We start from the raw sequence: 13,109 nt of genomic DNA, 5'->3' as shown, positions 1-13,109 counted from the left end.
CCATCTCTTATGGCATGGTACACAACTCCATGCTTTCTCCAATGCGGTGGTGCCAGCGGAATGCAAACATATGCTACTCTTACAACATTTTATAGCTGTAGCATATTTGTATCATCCTTCTAACATATGTGTGATAAATCTACTTGTATTGGTGGGTTATGTTCTTTTATTAGAGAGATCGTCACAAATATAGTATACAAAATGCAATCAATGTAGCACAACTCTAGCGGAATATAATTGACCGATTAATCCTGCAACCATCTCATAAGATTTATCCCACATTGAAGAGTTTTTCATTATAGCTCATGTACTCTGTTAGGAAAATTTGTTGTATGTTTTTATTGTTAAGTTTGTAATGGGGTAACTCTTCACAATCCCTCAAAAATTCCATTTTATAGTCAAATCACTTAGAATTTCATTTTAGAAAAGGAAAAAGAAACTCGTAGACTCAACGAACATTGCATCTGATTATTATTTTACCATAAGTTTGATATTATTTTTCCATATTTTGATTATTTAAGTATTTCTGATTATAAGTATTAGTTCTTATATCTATATTTGTATCTATTATTCTCATTCTCACATGTATTAGACTTATATATGTGTAAGGTGACTGTTAAGTATGTTGTGTAAGAGAAATATTAAATACATATAAAGGGCGATTCCAAGCTAATAAGGCTTTCTTTTTTGCGAGAGTCGAGAAGGGAGAAGGGGGGAATGTTTATCATAAGTTGTCTTACCTTTACTTTACAAAGATGTTGTTCCACGACTCGAACATTTGAACTTTCAGTCACAAAAGAACAAATCTTTCTGTTGTACTAAGACACCGCCTCAAAAATATTAAATACATATGTGGTGCATAATTAATCTCCTCTTCCATTAATCGTGGCTGTGGTTGTTGATGGAAAATAAATATTATCCTTAGTTACGTGGGGTTAATAAAGTGTGCCTAGTTCATTCAATAATCATATATAGATAGACATTGTTCTTACCCCTTACACCAGCGAAAAAGGGTGTGTTGACCGTGGGAAGCTAATTATACTGACAGCAAACCAAATCAAATTGTCATTAGGTGTTTTGGCTTCATTTCCTGTGATGCATATATAGCTGGAATCGGTATTGGTGCCATCTGGTGCTATCAATTTCCAACATTACAACATCACCAACAGTTGGTACAAATTGCCAAACAGCTAGACTGCTAGAAATCGCATTCATTTAGAAAGAAAAAAATTTCTTACAAGTGTACAACTTTAATTAGTTAGACAATTTAAATCATGAGTTGAAGTCATCTGATTCTCGAAAAAAAGAAAGCTGAGGACATTTGAATCTCTCCACTATTTTCGTAAGACCTGAAATCTTAAGTCATCGTTTGAATTATATCAGACCCGAATTTCTTTATAGCTTAGATATTTGGGAAAATATCGGAGGGTTAGAAGATAGTTTTTTCAGTGTATGGAGTATGAGAATATATGTCATTATACAAATTGAGTGACACTTCAACAAAAAAAAACAAACAAACAAACAAACTTCCGTTCCTCGTTTAATAACATAGTGTAACGCTTCTTGTTTCAAGCACACTAAAAAAATTCTCCTAAAAAACCAACTATCGTCCATGATGACCATAAGATCTTCATATCAAAAACATATGATCAGAGAATATTTTACTTTATCTTTTTCTACTCTCTTCGTCTCATTTCTTTCTACAATTTCGTCCATAGTTTTATAACATTGATAACTCATTTTCTCGACTCAAACACTGACTAATGAATCAAGTATGGGTAATTAAGCACTTCCCAGTTCCCAATATTAGATATATATATATATATATATATATATATGTATGAGACAATGTAACACAATCAGCGAGATGGACAAGTTTCCTAGATCACGTGTCAGAGACGTCAGTATCACGTGACTCTTGCCATGAAGCACTGGAGGCCCACCGCCCACAGGGCCTGTACGGACGGCAGGTAGATTGTAATCTAACTGTACACAAAACTGCAGCAGGCAGAGCACATGAGCATGTATATGTATGGTTGTCTAAACGCAATATTCGAAACAAAAACAAATTTGGGTTTGAAGGGGTGCTTGAACCATTAACCACGTTCCTCGTTCGAGCATTGCTTGAGGAGTCTCGAGAGGGCTCGAACACTGCTCAAGGGGACCTCGATTGACAGAAAAACATGGATATATATATATAACTTTGATGATACCATAACTACATTCCAAGCCAATTATGCATCATAATGTGTATTAATTTTCTCATATCACAATGCGCGATTGATTATAAAGTGTAATCAAGTTCTTCTCATCAACCTTGAGTGACTATATTTCAAAAACGTGTTAATGTCCTTAATGTTTTACAGAAAATGATGATGTTCAGATTTTCTTATTACATATATGGAAGGTCCATACCTTTGTCTAGATAGAGGCTCTACTTCTTAGTGGGGGATCAGCCTAAATTTGACTTAATTATAGAAACTAATTAGTCGACAATCAACTGTCTAGGTTTCTAGTTAGGGAGTGATCCATTGCCTGGTTGTCCTAGCTCCCCCGTTGAACTGGTAGTACACTCAACTAAAAAATAATACACTTTCATATTGACTTCTGCATAATTTCGTTTCCACATTAATCAAACCACAGTAAAGTCAGCAATATGTCCATTTCTTGCTTCTTCATTTTTTTTGTTCAACTGTTCTTTGTTGGGTAGAAGATATTAATAAATAAATAATGTGGCAGAAGGCAGAAATTAAACATAAATTAGCAATATGCTCCATAGTCCATGGCTTGGGATCATCGGTAATGCACCTCAATTATTGAAGAGTTTGTGAAATTCCTAGTAAAAACGCAAATGAATTCTGAAAAAACACTTCAAGTGTTTTTGGAACTCAAAATATTTTTTCTAAAAATACTTCAGTCATTTTAAAAACACTTTCAAACGAGCTCTAAAAGTTTTGTTTAAGTAATTTGTTACTTTTAGCACTTTTTTTCCTTCCGAATTTTAACCACTCGTGGGGGATTTGAGCACTGCTCAAGTGATCTCAAGGATTCTTAAGAAAGGAACAAAGTTGAAATAGTAGCAATTAATTAGATTTACACACACATTATTAAGTACGATTGGAAAAGGATAGCCACACAAATCACTCAGAGGATAAACGAACATTACATTTTCATACTTGCCCTTCCAAAAGAGAGACATAAATTAAACTAGAAAAGAAGGCCATGCAAGGAAGGCTGGTAAGATATGAGAAAGAAGAGCAGAAATAGTAGAAAGGCCACACCCCAAGGCGATCCCCCGGCTCTATGAATGGCTCCGGGCTCCGACCCCGGAATGCCAATGTTAACTTGGCTGCCTGTGGAGAGCCAGTGAACTACAATGACTATAAGTAAAGGAGAAATTACCAACAAACGTTGCAGCAGCTCAGACACGGTGGCCATCACTGCATCGTAAACAGTATAACCGACAAACCCGCAAACGAGTATTATAGTAGCCATTGGGAGCCAATTCTCCGACAGACTGAAAAGCCAAGAGCTTGATCTGGAAGCTGAAGCCATAAGCAAATAGTGAAGTGTGCAGAGAGTGGAAAGCCTTTTTGCAGTTACGCTGGTGGAGTAAGGTGTGTACAGTGCACTGCTCAGCAAGAAAAATAATTGAGACACGCACTTCTGTAACTTCTGTCCCATTTTCCATTTTATAACAAAGGGTAATTTGCAAATTAAATTTACCAAGTCTAAATTGGAATTTTACCCTCTGATGTGAAAGCACGCGATCAAGGATTGAACGTTGTATTGCCCAAATTAGAAGCGGTAAATAAGAATGTCACTGTCAAGACTTTCGGTTCCCACAATAATTTTCACACAAGAGCAGGTAGTGCGATGCTACATATGGTTGAAATTATGTCAAGGAAGTTTCCTCAAATTGATGCTTGAGGATGTTTCCTCACGTTGATGCTTTGACAACAACGGGGGGAAAGCAGGAGGAAGGGATGATGATCAGCAGGTACTGAACCAGGTAAAATAATCTGAACAGTTGCAGTTACTTGTAGAGTTAGATGGCAGAGAGCGTCGAAAGGGTGTGATGGTTATCGTCGTAAAGCTCAATGTACATTCTTCCGTTTTTATGATCATGGTAATGAGTCGAGATCTTTCCCGCACCTCACTGTTTGGTTCCCAAAGCAAATTGTACGGTTCAAGAAAAAGATATCCGGGCTCTTTGTTGGTGTGATATTGGTCAGCATAATGAGTTAATAATGGGGTTTCAATTTGAGTGGTCCAATTTGCTGGTTCTTGGTTCCGGACAATGAGATCCAGAGAGAATCCCATCTCGATGGTAAGTATCATTGCGCATGCATTTCGAAGTTTTTGTCCTCTATTTTGATAGACAGGATGTAATGGACCCTAATGTTTTACGACCGGGAAGGTTTGGTAAGCAAGTTTTTGTAGATGAAGGAATCTACTTTGACCAAAGAAACTCACTTTGAGCAAGCACTGGCCAAAATTACAGTCTCTAAAAGAAGAGGGACGGATCAGTGTCTACATTGTTTAATGCCTAGTACCTTTCAACAAACAATTGTTTCCAACACTACCAACTTTCTAAAAACTTCGTTTTCCATTGATTTTCCGGTGCAGGAACCGCAACACAGAAATTTGGAACCAAATCTTCACCATACATACAAACTCTACATTCGAGAACCGATTATAAAACAAAAAATCATCTAAATTTAAAATTGTTAAGTTATCCAAATGTATTAAATAAATGAACAGTTTATTGAATATGCTATTTACTACTCACACTGTCGATTTGTCTATATATTTATTACTCACATGGTCAATTTGTTCAATATATTTGACTGTCAATGAAAGTCCACTTTACAAATAATTGACCACGGAGTCATTTTATTGGTTGGTCAAACCAGACAAATCTTATTCAGGTTGTTATAAGAAAGGGTAATGTTAGGTAGACCAAATTTTTAAACAATATTGCAAAGCAGATGATGTGTCGCCAATATAAAATAAACACGTTAATCAGCACTTAATAATCCAATTATCCATAACCAAATCATTGGGTTTTCAAATTTTGGTTTAAAATATTGGTCTCTCCATTACCCAAAAAAAAAAATCAAGCCTAATTATTTTATATATTGTGTCATACTGTAATTTGCAACCACTGACTCCAATCATACAAAGGAGCCAAGCAACAGTTAAAAAGACAAGAAATTTGGATTATGGACCACTTGTTATCCAAAATCCTCTGTCATGTCGTTCGGGTTGTATATGGGCTCTCGGTTCCGGTGTCTAAAAGGCCCATAGTTTTTCTCAGAACTCCGCCATTCACCAACTAAAAAGGCGCCGTCGTCGTATTCGGCGGAGAAGTAAAATTTCGGCGAGAGAGAGAAGAAACAATGAAGGGGTCGGACTCTGAAACCTCAAGGAAATCCGGCAACAACAAAGACAAGTCCACAAAGCCTCCCTTCATTCCAGCCAAAGACGACACCAAACCAGTTCTCCAAGACCCTGTCAGTCTCTCTCCTCTCTCTCTCTCTCTCTCTCTCTCTCTCTCTCAATTCTAATGTTTGGAATGTTGTTTTGGTGTTGGCAGATACTGAGATCCGACCCGATTGAGACGGAGGAAGCTGTGCTCCGGTTGCCTCCCTTCCCAATTGCCAGATCAACAAACCCTCCGCCCAAAATGAGTTGAACTCTTGTTTCTTCGGACAAAGCGATATTCTATGAGAAACGGATTCGAACTCAGATGTAACATTAATTGATGGATGTTTTATGAGAATGATGATTGTACGATGAATATTAGATGGTTCAAGATTCAAGCTTTTATAACATTCTCTTGTTTACGTTTCATTTCTGACTGCCAGATTGTAGTGCTCATTACAATTTAACTTTTGGTAATCTAAAAACGCTTTCAGTTATTCAAAAAGCACTTCTAAACAAGCCATAGCGAACGTCGGAACAAAGTGTTACTCAAAGCCAAAATGCAGAAGATTTAAGATTGCAGAAAGCTTTCAAATCTTAAATTGAAGAAAACAAGTAAACTCGAAGGTTTGAAATTTTCATTCCCGAGTAATCCAAGGACATTGTTCATCCGAGGAAATAACTCCAAAGTAATATTGTTCTCCAATGTAGAGTTGCAACAAAGATGAATAAATCCTACTGTAACAACAGTGACTCAATTCTCCTCTTCAGATGATGCCGAATGAACCTGATCTTGAAGGCTAGGGAAATTTGCAGGCAGTATGAACAGGGGATCAGCACCAGCAGAACCTTTAAGAGCAAGACCTAATGCATAGCCCAGTGCACGCGCAACAGGAACAGCAACAGCATTTCCAACCTGCATGTACCTGAAACGATTCCAAATGTAAATACCTACCACCCCTCTGGATTGAATTAATAACTAGCTGTTAATCGAGCAATGTCTCAAACTCTAACTCCTTTGGCCTCATTGACCAAAGAACATGGATAAAAGACGGTTTAAAATAGGATACCTTTCTTTTATAGGCCCGCTGAGCTTGTAAAAATCCGGAAAGCCTTGTAGCCTCGCATTCTCACGAATTGTAAGCACCCTATCTTGCTCGGGATGCATAATAGCCTAAAAAGAAATACAAGAGATTGTGAGCAGATGATCGTCTTTTCATGTCTGAAAATAATTGTCAAATTACATGAGAGTATACTTGGTTATGAGGTTCAGCTCTTGTGACCACTGTTGGCACAGTTTCATCCCACCACAAACGGGCAAAAGGTCTGCATAATTTCATTCAAAAATCATATTAAGCAACCGAACCACACAATAATAAGTGTAAAAGTTTGAACAAAACTCGAATTCTTACTTCGATGAAGACCCATTCACGAAACTCATAGCATAATCTGGGATCTACCATTAAAATGTAATTAGAATCACACAAAGTTGCAAGAAAACTAAACCAGTAGAAAACAGATAAATTTTTACCAACGGTTTGCCAGAAGCCAAATACACCCTGGCTACTTCTGGATCCCACTCAACCTTGTTATCACCACGCACACGAACACCTGGAAGATCTCTGAAGCATGCACCCTAGTTCCCAAGAAACAAAAGGAAACATATAAATTGTCATGAAGAGCGTATGATTCTGTCAAGGAACTGTATAAATGACAAAGCAATGTGACCATGCATTCAATGATTAAGAACGGACCTTTCTCTTGGGAACTTCACAAACACGTGCATAATCATCGGCATTCAACTGCAGAGGGCGGTGATCATAAAGAACGTTTTGTATAGAGTTGTCCTTTGAAGTCCCCATTAGGTCTGTATCGAACAGAATGTAAATCAACTTTTGTAAAATATGACAGCTCCAAAAAATCATATATCAAAATTTGAAAAGAAATGGAGCATCTTACATTCTTTGCTTAGTCTTATAAGCCTCTGAAACTCTGTCTTGGGTGCCACCCCATAACGCATCTCATCTCTTTCTTCATTATTTGCAACCTATGTCCAAAGATAGATAGAAATAAGAAGCAATGTAAAAGAAAAAAAAAAAAAAAAAACATAACACCAAAAAAAGAAAATTTTAGAAGACATTACAGCAGGCAGATCGGAAATCGCATCATCCAGAAAAAGACTTTTTCCTAATTGGGTCTGATGACCCTCATCATAAGCAACAGCATTACCCTGCATTTTTCACACGTTGTTTTACTGCAAAACCATAGAAAAGTCAAAGCACAAGCACTTGAACTCGTACCTCAAACTGTGTAGGAGTAACACCCCTTGAAACAACGTCATGCGTAGGAAGTGGGTACTGGGGCAAGATCTGCAAAACTCAAAACAATTAGCCTATGAGATTAAACCTGCACCATAGTAAAACTTGATAATTTATCCATTACTACCTCAGTAGGACGCGCCCCCCACAAAAAAACTCGCATACGGAACTGCGGAAGCCCATATGCACCTGCTGCCATCATTCCCATCCTCACTTGATAGTTCATATCTACAAGGCGTCCCAAGGCATATCGTCCAAGGAATCCATCGGCAAATTTTAAAATATCGACTACATTTTCCATCAAAACAAATTTTGGCTTTAGGTACCGAACTATGTCCATGTACACCTCTAACTGTTGGTTTTTGTCATCTGCTAATGGACTTTCTGTGTTCCTAAATCTGTTGAAACCACTAACACCCTGGCAAGGGGGTCCCCCACACACCACATCAACATCACCCTATGCAGGATATCAGAAAATGTCCAAAACAATGTTAAATGAAACATTGATGACAATAATCTGTACTCAAGCATCTACGAATTCCAATTCAAGGTTTCAGTGAAAAAATCATTTACTTACTGGTAAAGGCAATTTTTTCAATCTGTAACCTTCAGTAATAAAGTCTTTGATAGCCTGCTTACAATGCCTGTTTGACAGAAAAACATGAGCTTTAGTTTAAAACATAACAGTACATAAATGATTTAAAACATGCATCTGATAATCCTGCAAGCATAAATAACAGTTGCATACTCCAATTCATTCATTGGCTCCCAGGTGTCTTCCTCAGGCCCGTAGCCCTTCCAATGAATCTAAATACATCACAAGTCAAGCAAATTTTGCATAAGGAACTAATGAATTTAGATTTGCAATAACACACACTCGCATACTATATATCGCTATAAATATTTACAGAACATGCATTTATAAATTTCGAAGTTGATACCTTAAAGTATATTCCCTTCTTTTCTGTTTTTTTGGGGTCACCAAAACATACTCCTACCACGCAATCAACTTCAAAAACTTCAGAATCATTCTTGACATTTCCACTAACATCTTCCTCTTCTTCTTCATCTTCTTCTTCATCTTCTTCTTCCTCTTCATCATCTTCCTTTCCAAAGAATTCAAGTATACTCTTATCTACATCCTCCTCTAAATTGTCATTCTCAACCAACTTTAAACACATGCATAGTTTTCTCCATGCCTTGAGCATTGTGAGAAAATCTTCAGCAGCTTCATTTCGAACCTAATGTGTGAGTTAGGCAATGAATTATGCAAACAAAAAAAAAAAAAAAATTAAAGCATCACATCGAATGTGAGGAAAACGGGAAAAATACAAACACAAACCTCTGTCTCTGGATGGTTTTGTGCCAAACTCTTACAAGCGTACTTATTGTAGTCAACAGCCCATCTCTAAAAGACATTGACAAGAAAACAATATCAAGCTTTGCCTTGACATACATTCAACTGATGTGAAAAAAATAACTAAAATTGAATTAAGAAATAGGGACTTACTGTAACAAGATTGACATTGGCCAAATGTGCACCAAGGCACAGGCCAGTAGACATCGCTCCGCAACCAGAATACAGATCTAAGAGCCGTACCTCTGATTTGGCACGCTCTCCATTTGGCAGCTTTGAATCAACCTCGCTATCCAAAAAAACATCATCCTCAACAGAGATAGTTGAGTCATCACTTCCAGTCTGCATATTTTCTGAAATTTCAAAATAAGAAATAACATGTGAACACATTGGAGCCTTCCAAATGAACAAAAGCAAAAACCAGTATCACAACAATAAGTAGAAAGAGAACAATAACCTGCTGGCAGATTGACAAAAGTAGAATACGGTAGCAGATACTTGGTGTCACAATAGTAATTGCACACTGGAATTGATTTACTCTTCAAATCTTCATCAACCTAGAGAGAAAAAAAAAAGATAACTCACCTCATGCTGGACTTAACGAACCAAAAAAAAAAGCATGAACACGGAAACTTCAAGCATACATTTAGTGTCAGTCTAACAATATGAAGTTTTTCAAGAAGACAATTCAGAGGATTATCGTCTCGGACATCTGAAAAGAATACACGCCCACAAGCAACAGTAGCACAGTGCTTTATGACCTACAAAAAAATAATAATTCAGCGCCCAATAACTGAATCCTTGCTGTTCAATGTAAGGAAATCATGAAACAAAGTATTTCGAAGGAGAATCATGAATTGGTTTCTTTTTAGATATCTTACAGTGTCTCGTGATCTATAGTACCACTGTGCAGTAAAATACAATAGCCCACCAATTGCCTCAAACATTTCCACAATCTTACAAATGTATGGCTCTTCTTTCTCCCCTGACTAAACATAAAAATGAATGGAAAACATTGTCAAATCACATAATATGGAAACAAAACAATAGTATTCAAAAACATTATGTGCACATGAATTTTGCTAACTTTTGTAGAGTTACAATAGGGAAACAGTTACGATTATAAAATCAGATAATGGAGCAGACCAATTACTCTAATCTTACTTCTCACTTGTGAGTGTTTCTATAAATACTTCATAAATGAATATCAACAAACAACGAGTCATGCAAACTCACAAATACATGGGCATCATCATACAGGTCATAATTGATTCCATCTACCAACGCCTTTGTGTAGTGACAATGAGCTTGAATTATATCTTCATCACTGTTTTGGATTATATTGAACATAAAAAACCAAAGGTACACAATCAAAAAACAATCAAACAGTAACCAACCTGTTAAAACACAAAAGGACTACTTGGAGTACGCCAAAGATAAAATATACAGAAACTAAAACTTACTCGTTGGAGTTGTTTTGCCCATTCATCTTTGGCTTCTGCACCAATGCAAGGCTCACAGTCAAAATTAAATAAGAGCACAATATCGTAAAGCATTCCACCAGCATATATCAAGCTAATACCCAATGGTTGATACTTGATACTCAAGTTTAATATCTTCAGCGTGTATTTCGTGAAGCAAATACAGTGGCAGATGAATCACCTTCTCTTCTTTTGGTCATAACTAACCTAATGTATCAGTTTGCTTCTCAAATTTTCCTATTACCACTGATCATAACTATGCATAATATAAGTATCCAAGGATTGTAATTTTCCTTTCATAATATTTCTTCAATTCTTTTCACAACCCAAAGAATAACATAAAAGACTCACAACTGATAACTAGCAATGCATAATTCTACCTACAAGGTAAAGACTTTATGCAGCTTCAAATAAAGTTACTGGGAGGGGAGGCAGGCAGGCGGGAGGGAGGGTTTCACCACACCCGCCATGCCACCACAACCACCAGATTTATCCAATGTTTCCAACAAAGCCAAAAGACACTTTGAAAATTCAGCAACTTTAACAATAAGCAAATCCAATAAAGAACTGTAAAATCAAGTTGAAAGCTTTAAACCCAAAAATTCTTCCCAAAGCTTCAATAACATGTTCACCAAAAATTCTTACCAAAGCGTCATATTACTTGATCATCTATAAACCCTAAATCTCCAACATTTTCACCAAATCCAAGCTAAATTCTACAAAAAAAAAAAATCAAAACTTGAAACAAAATCTCTCACCTTTCCAACATATCTCTTGGGGTATTGCTTACGAGCCTCCTCGTCTTCCATCGGTTCGCCAACAAACCTTGCTTCCTCTCCGTCGTCATCAGCCGCAGCTACCTCCTGAGTCACTGGGTTCCTCGGCGGAGAAGCAGCTTTTTCCACACTCGTTGCTACCTCCTCTTCAACTCTAGCCTCCTTGGTTTGCCTCGGCTTCTTCGATTCCGGGGGAGAACCTGAAGAGGTTCCGACCTTCGCCTTCCGCTTGGAAGCCATCCTGCGTACGGCACAAAGAGATAGCGGAGAGAGGCTGAATGGCCGGAGAAGACGGTGGAACTTAGAGAAAGGGAGGGGTGGACAGAGAGAGAGAGCGCGACAGGGCTTTTTTGTGAGTGCGTGAGTGATTGGGATTCTGTTCAGATGTGGGGCGAGAACTTTCAAGGAGTGGGAAGTGCAGGGGCGTGTGGGCGGGAAAACGGAAATTTGGGAAAGTGGGATTTGAATTTTGAGGTGACGTTTTGGTTTTGGAACATTGGGACTTTGGGGGGTGTTTTGTTGCGGGGAGATAATAGTAGGTGAGAATGAGATAGGAATTTTGGCTAAAGTGGTGTGTCTGTCTCATCTTTTTGTGCATAAGTTTGAATCTCTGTCTATGTTAATTAAGATATTTTACAATGTGTTTGTCAAAAAACAAAAGGTTGAAAGCATTTATTTTTGGTGTTGAAAGTGTTCTATCATTACAACTAAGCTAGGATCCAAATTACCCTACGAAATTTTTTTTTGTTGTATAATAGAATGTCGAGTTGATTCAACGGTTCTTGCGAAATCACGTTATTGTATTCCGACAAACATAGAGGAGAATTGGAGCCACGTTGAATTTCAGGATTTATGCATTACCTTTTGTAGTGGATAGGCAATACCCCATTACTTGGAAAGTCGCTATACGTCGGTAATAGAGGATTTTCCAAGCGAAAAGAGCATTGGATATGATCAACTAAAGCAAAACTATCCATGCACGCTGGCAATAGGATCGAAATAAAATTGTGGGTTAGACCTTGGTTCTTGAAACAGATCAAAACTGTGATGTAGAGGACTATGTCTAATTCAAAAGTGATTAGTGAAAATGAGCTTTTTTATAAGTTCAGTTTGAAGAGAGTGAAACTAATAGAGTTGCAAGTCAATGAAAACCTTACAATGGCTGAACACTATTTAATTTTGAAAGACACTTGATTTCATGATTGAATGTACCTAAATGTAGCTCGCGTATTCGGAGCCAAGCAGTTTCTAATGCAAAAATTCTAAACAAAATTACAATCCATGAGAAATTTCAATCTGTTATCTTGGTGAAAGGCCCAACCCTTTGAACCACGGTTAGAGACAAGTGTTATGTAGAACTATTTGAACTTATTTATATTTTTTATTTATTTATTTAACAAACGATATTATCTAAACTAAGGGGGAGGGGATGTGCTTAGCCTCACAACGGATCAGCAATAATGTGGTTCAAATTCGCCTTTGACGAGAATTAAACCTAAAACCTTTCACTTACAAGTGAAGAAGAATATCACTAGAATGTAGTACTAAGTGAAATACAATTAGATTTAAACTCTTTAGTTTTGGATTTTATATCGCTATTTTTAACTTAACTTTTAAGAGATTTTGCACAGAAAAGTGCATTTTGTATAATAGAAAGATGATAATTTGGTTAAAATACGCACAATGTTATGGACAATAAATGCCCTGTGGAGAGATTACTCTCCGTCTTCCCTTTACTTTTTGCTCTTAT

The 13,109-nt window shown here is 37.1% G+C and overlaps 2 protein-coding genes and 1 pseudogene across 2 annotated transcripts; 1 reads left to right on the top strand and 2 right to left on the bottom strand.

Annotated features, from left to right (window-relative positions):
- Positions 1-3,064: 3,064 nt before the first annotated feature.
- LOC125470427 lies at positions 3,065-4,175 on the bottom strand (annotated as a pseudogene).
- Positions 4,176-5,244: 1,069 nt separating this feature from the next.
- LOC103964147 lies at positions 5,245-5,856 on the top strand. The gene is made up of 2 exons (XM_009377050.3): positions 5,245-5,516; positions 5,600-5,856. Exons 1-2 carry the CDS (start codon positions 5,403-5,405, stop codon positions 5,696-5,698), a joined length of 213 nt encoding a protein of 70 aa, XP_009375325.1. The 5' UTR covers positions 5,245-5,402; the 3' UTR covers positions 5,699-5,856.
- Positions 5,857-6,043: 187 nt separating this feature from the next.
- LOC103965404 (DNA (cytosine-5)-methyltransferase CMT3) lies at positions 6,044-11,843 on the bottom strand. Its single transcript, XM_018651894.2, has 21 exons — positions 11,342-11,843; positions 10,566-10,600; positions 10,339-10,429; positions 9,984-10,091; positions 9,747-9,863; positions 9,560-9,659; positions 9,256-9,455; positions 9,088-9,153; positions 8,687-8,986; positions 8,494-8,552; positions 8,323-8,389; positions 7,873-8,202; positions 7,728-7,796; positions 7,571-7,657; positions 7,387-7,474; positions 7,182-7,294; positions 6,959-7,063; positions 6,840-6,883; positions 6,684-6,753; positions 6,498-6,601; positions 6,044-6,353 (listed from the first exon to the last, which is right to left on the bottom strand). The coding sequence occupies exons 1-21, from the start codon at positions 11,597-11,599 to the stop codon at positions 6,182-6,184; spliced, it is 2,583 nt and encodes an 860-aa protein (XP_018507410.2). The 5' UTR covers positions 11,600-11,843; the 3' UTR covers positions 6,044-6,181.
- Positions 11,844-13,109: the final 1,266 nt, after the last annotated feature.

This window comes from the organism of the source record quoted next, unplaced genomic scaffold (genome assembly GCF_019419815.1).
Source record: "Pyrus x bretschneideri cultivar Hongxiangsu unplaced genomic scaffold, Pyrus_bretschneideri_v1 Contig5, whole genome shotgun sequence".
Taxonomy (NCBI): Eukaryota; Viridiplantae; Streptophyta; class Magnoliopsida; order Rosales; family Rosaceae; genus Pyrus; species Pyrus x bretschneideri.
Note: the sequence above shows the minus strand (reverse complement) of the source record. Positions and strands in the feature narration are given on the sequence as shown.

Coding starts and splice junctions, on each gene's coding strand:
- LOC103964147 (XM_009377050.3), top strand. CDS start 5,403: ATGAAGGGGTCGGACTCTGAAACCTCAAGGAAATCCGGCAACAACAAA. Junction 5,517..5,599: donor AACCAGTTCTCCAAGACCCT/GTCAGTCTCTCT, acceptor TGGTGTTGGCAG/ATACTGAGATCCGACCCGAT.
- LOC103965404 (XM_018651894.2), bottom strand. CDS start 11,599: ATGGCTTCCAAGCGGAAGGCGAAGGTCGGAACCTCTTCAGGTTCTCCC. Junction 7,797..7,872: donor GGGGGGCGCGTCCTACTGAG/GTAGTAATGGAT, acceptor TGAGTTTTGCAG/ATCTTGCCCCAGTACCCACT. Junction 6,354..6,497: donor AGCGGGCCTATAAAAGAAAG/GTATCCTATTTT, acceptor GAATCGTTTCAG/GTACATGCAGGTTGGAAATG.